This window comes from Tupaia chinensis, unplaced genomic scaffold (genome assembly GCF_000334495.1).
Source record: "Tupaia chinensis unplaced genomic scaffold, TupChi_1.0 Scaffold149383_1, whole genome shotgun sequence".
Lineage (NCBI taxonomy): Eukaryota > Metazoa > Chordata > Mammalia > Scandentia > Tupaiidae > Tupaia > Tupaia belangeri.
Genome location: NW_006209227.1, coordinates 3,263,670 through 3,267,483, shown reverse-complemented (window position 1 = coordinate 3,267,483; position 3,814 = coordinate 3,263,670). Strand labels below are relative to the sequence as shown.

General features: G+C 42.1%; 1 protein-coding gene across 1 annotated transcript in view; it reads right to left on the bottom strand.

Annotated features, from left to right (window-relative positions):
• Positions 1-3,814, bottom strand: part of LOC102477060 (UDP-glucuronosyltransferase 1-1) — a 16,480-nt gene that overhangs the window by 1,881 nt on the left and 10,785 nt on the right. The window contains 3 exon segments of the mRNA XM_006172343.3: positions 2,465-2,684; positions 2,964-3,051; positions 3,670-3,801. Coding sequence (XP_006172405.2) covers positions 2,465-2,684; positions 2,964-3,051; positions 3,670-3,801 — 440 coding nt within the window.

Genomic DNA, 3,814 nt, shown 5'->3' with positions numbered 1-3,814 from the left:
GCAAATTGTGAATGGTCTCTCATTTAAAAATACAAATCACACCTGGCCAAATAAAAGTCATTTTTAAATGCCAATTCTAAGGTGGTCGTATTCTTTCAGTCAAATTTCTGAAATACATCAAACTTTCTAAGGACTAAATTCTGCATGAGGCTGTGTCTATGCAGCCTGCTTATGCAAAGTGGAATCCTGTTTATGTTGGATGGTGTTGACAGCTGAACCAGGACATCTAAATCCAAAGTGGGTTAGATGCTTCAACCCATAGTGTAGATTTACTAGAAGAAGGTAGAGAAGGGAAAAGAGGAGGCGATTGAAAAGAAAAGGGAGAGCTGAACAGAAGACAGTCCTATTCAGGGCCGGCTAGGGTCTCTGCGGGCCTTAGAAAGATCCGTGATGTTTATTTGTATAACACAATATAATATTTGGGTGTAAGTTCTATTAAGCACATTCCTTTTATATAAATCTTCTCTTAAGATAGATCCTCTTAAAACTTTCAGTCATTCAATAGTTATTGAGCATCTAAGATGGCCAGGTTGTCTCCACAAACTGATGTTTGAAAATTTTTATTTCACTTTATTTTGTTTAGGTGGTTGTTTCAACTCAGAGGGCTGGAACCATGGAAATTCACAATCAGGTAGAGATGGCTCAAAAAAGGAACAGAGGAGTTAGTTCATAACGAAATGTGATTAACTGGTGTCTTTTAAAAATACAAATGTACTGGAGGTCTTCGACCAAGTCAATTTTAACCTACGAGTAATTATCTGTACCACTGCACAAAGGATCAAAATCATTCGGTCATCTGAAATGTCGTGACTCATTTTTGCATAGGAAAATACATTACAACTTTTCAAACAACACAATATATTATATTTGAGCCTCAAGGATGAGTTTTGTCACATGGAAAGAGTCAGGTTTATGATATGGACAGATGAGTAGCATCCGCAAGTCAACCGGGCTGCCAGAGGTGGCGACTGGGATGGGGGGCCAGGTCCACACCACCCAGCACTTCAGCACCTTACCCAGAAGTTCTGTGGGCTTCTTTTACCCACTAGCACCACACGCACACCAGCATCTAGAAGGCTGGAATTCAGCTCTCGGTCCCCAGGCCTCCCCCACGGCCCTTGTGCAGGCTTGGTGGTACCCACTGAACATACTCCAGTTTTTCACATCCATTCTCCTGACTTATGGCTCTCTCTCTTTTTTTGGTTAAATTTTTTGTATGCTTATTTAAAACTTTTTTGCTACTGGGTGCATGTGCTTGACAGAGAGACAGAAAGCGAGAAATCACTTCCCAAGGGTGATGACAGTGCCTCCATCCGTTCTCCATTCTCCTCTTGGAATCTTAGGCATGCATGCACAAGTGCCTGAGGTGAGTTTTAAGCCACACCAGGTCCAGGATTCAAACCATGGTCAACTACATGGGAGTCCAACAACATAATAATTATGCCATCTGCTGGTCCCACTCCATGCCTCTTTCTAAGAAAGCAACTATTGTTGAAAGTGTCCAACTTGCTCACAGACACACACACACTAATGTGTGTGTACATGTATGTCTACACACCTGCCCAAACACACACTCATATACCTGAGACACGTGTCCACACACGTACACAAATGCACAACTACACACTATTGAAAGAAGTCCACTACTAGACACTGATTCTTCCCATAAGGTTTTGATGGGCCTGTGATCAGTACTTGACAGCTGATCAACCTTTCACTCGGTTCATGCGAAAAACGTTCGGATGACTTTTGAGCAGTTCCCAGGGCCACATTTGAACAACTTGGCACTTGCTTTTGTTCTAAGCCTGTATCTGTGATACCATATGACACCCCCATTTATAAAGCCCCATGCACAAAACTCACACAGGCTTCAGGGCTTGTGGATTGTGCCTCTAAGCACCTGTTTAGTTTTCATCTTCTGACACTATGATTCTTGTAATACAGTATCTCACTCTATGAAAGAACTTAAAGATCAGATGTCACTTAGGGTGACTTTTTTATAAGTTGGAATTTTAAATCTACTTGGGACAATAAAATTTTCAAGAGGTCAATGATAAATTATTATTCAAGAACTAAGGCCCGCGGAGGGTGTGGAGGTTAAGGTAGCTGGATCCCATAAGGCCCACTGTGGAGATCAAGTCCCAGACTCCGTCTTGAAAACCACACCAGACACGTGTGTGTGTGTGAACCCAGAATCCCAAGAGGAGAATGGAAGAGGAGGAATTGCAGTGTGGGAGGCATTTTCTCACTTTCCTTCTCTCTATCTCTGGCAAGCACATGTACTCTATCACAAAAATTATTTAAAAATTTACAAAAACTAAAGGATTCTTTTATAAAGTGAATAACATCATCCCCAACACTTTTCTAATCCTAGATTTTTTCTGACATGTTTGTTTTTATGTGTGAATATTTATCATGAATGCTATGGCCAAAATACAGGTAGTATCTGTCTGGAATTGGTTACCTTTTGTCAAAGATGACTGTCTTTAGGGCATTTGCTAAATCTTCAGAAGTCATTTCAAGGACATTCAGGGTCACTCCAGCTCCTTTGGTCTCCATGCGCTTGGCGTTGTCCATCTGGTCACCGAACAAGGGCAGCATCACCATCGGGACACCATTGCATATTCCTTCATAAATGCCGTGGGAGCCGGAATGCGTGATGAAGGCACGAGTCTTTGGGTGAGCTGAGAAGCAAAGTGAGGGGATGCCTGTGGTCAGGTGGCGGGTGTCACAGACTGACATGGTCTAGGCCATGAAATCCCCTAAGGACTCAGGACAGTCCACGTGCAGCCCTTCCAGAAGTTTACAGAAAATGTGAGCTGACATAGCCCCACTAGATCAAAGCAATGCAGACATGTTGGCCGTAATCTTCCCAAGACAAACACACGTTAAGAGCAACCACGCCCAAGCCATTCTCTTCACTTATCCTGCTTTACCCTACATGTCAAGTCCTCCCGACATACCAAGCAGATCATTTTGGGGTAGCCACTTGACAAGTATCGTATTCTTCGCGAGGTTTGATGGGCGGCTTCCAGTATACCGCCACAGGACCTAGCAGGGATCAAAGAACAGCTTGAAAGAAAGAACATATATAACTTAGAAACAGTCTGCTCTGGTAGCTTGCAAGTAGGACCTGTGAGTGACATGAGCTTCCTCCATGACGGTGGGTGGCCTAGCGACTGAGAAGAGTTCTGGGGCAGCTTGGGCACAAGGGCATGTTCATTACTTGTGAAAATTCACTGAGCTGTGTATTTCTTATTTTTCCACCTTCATGCTCTTCAAAGGAAACTACTTATTGAAATAAGTAATGCAGAACAACAAAAGCAGAAAAATAAGAAAGAAATCCAGTGTCTTAACCAGTGATTTTAGGCAGACATATTCCCATTTAATATGGAAAATCAATAGCTTGTTTATTTTTAAATAAATTCCTCTTAATGCAGTTTGGAGACTCTTAGAGAAAATGAGACTTCTGAGCAGTGGACCATGGTTTCACACATAGCTGAGATTTAAAACGAAATAAAAAAAAAAAAGACCTTGGATTCATAGTGAGGGAATTGCAGAGAAAACCCAGATCTAAAGTTTCAGCTAATAGACTTAATGTAGCTCCTGGGAGTTGGGACCAGAACGCCTGTGAGGATAGACGTAAAAAAATAGTCTCGTTTTTCTTACCGTCTGAGGTATTTTGCCCAAAGCTTCAGCTATTTCCATAGCTTTCTTCTCTGGAATCTCTGAGACCATAGATCCCAAAGAGAAAACCACAATTCCATGTTCTCCAGAGGCATTAATGTAGCCTTCAAATTCCTAGAGCCAGAGA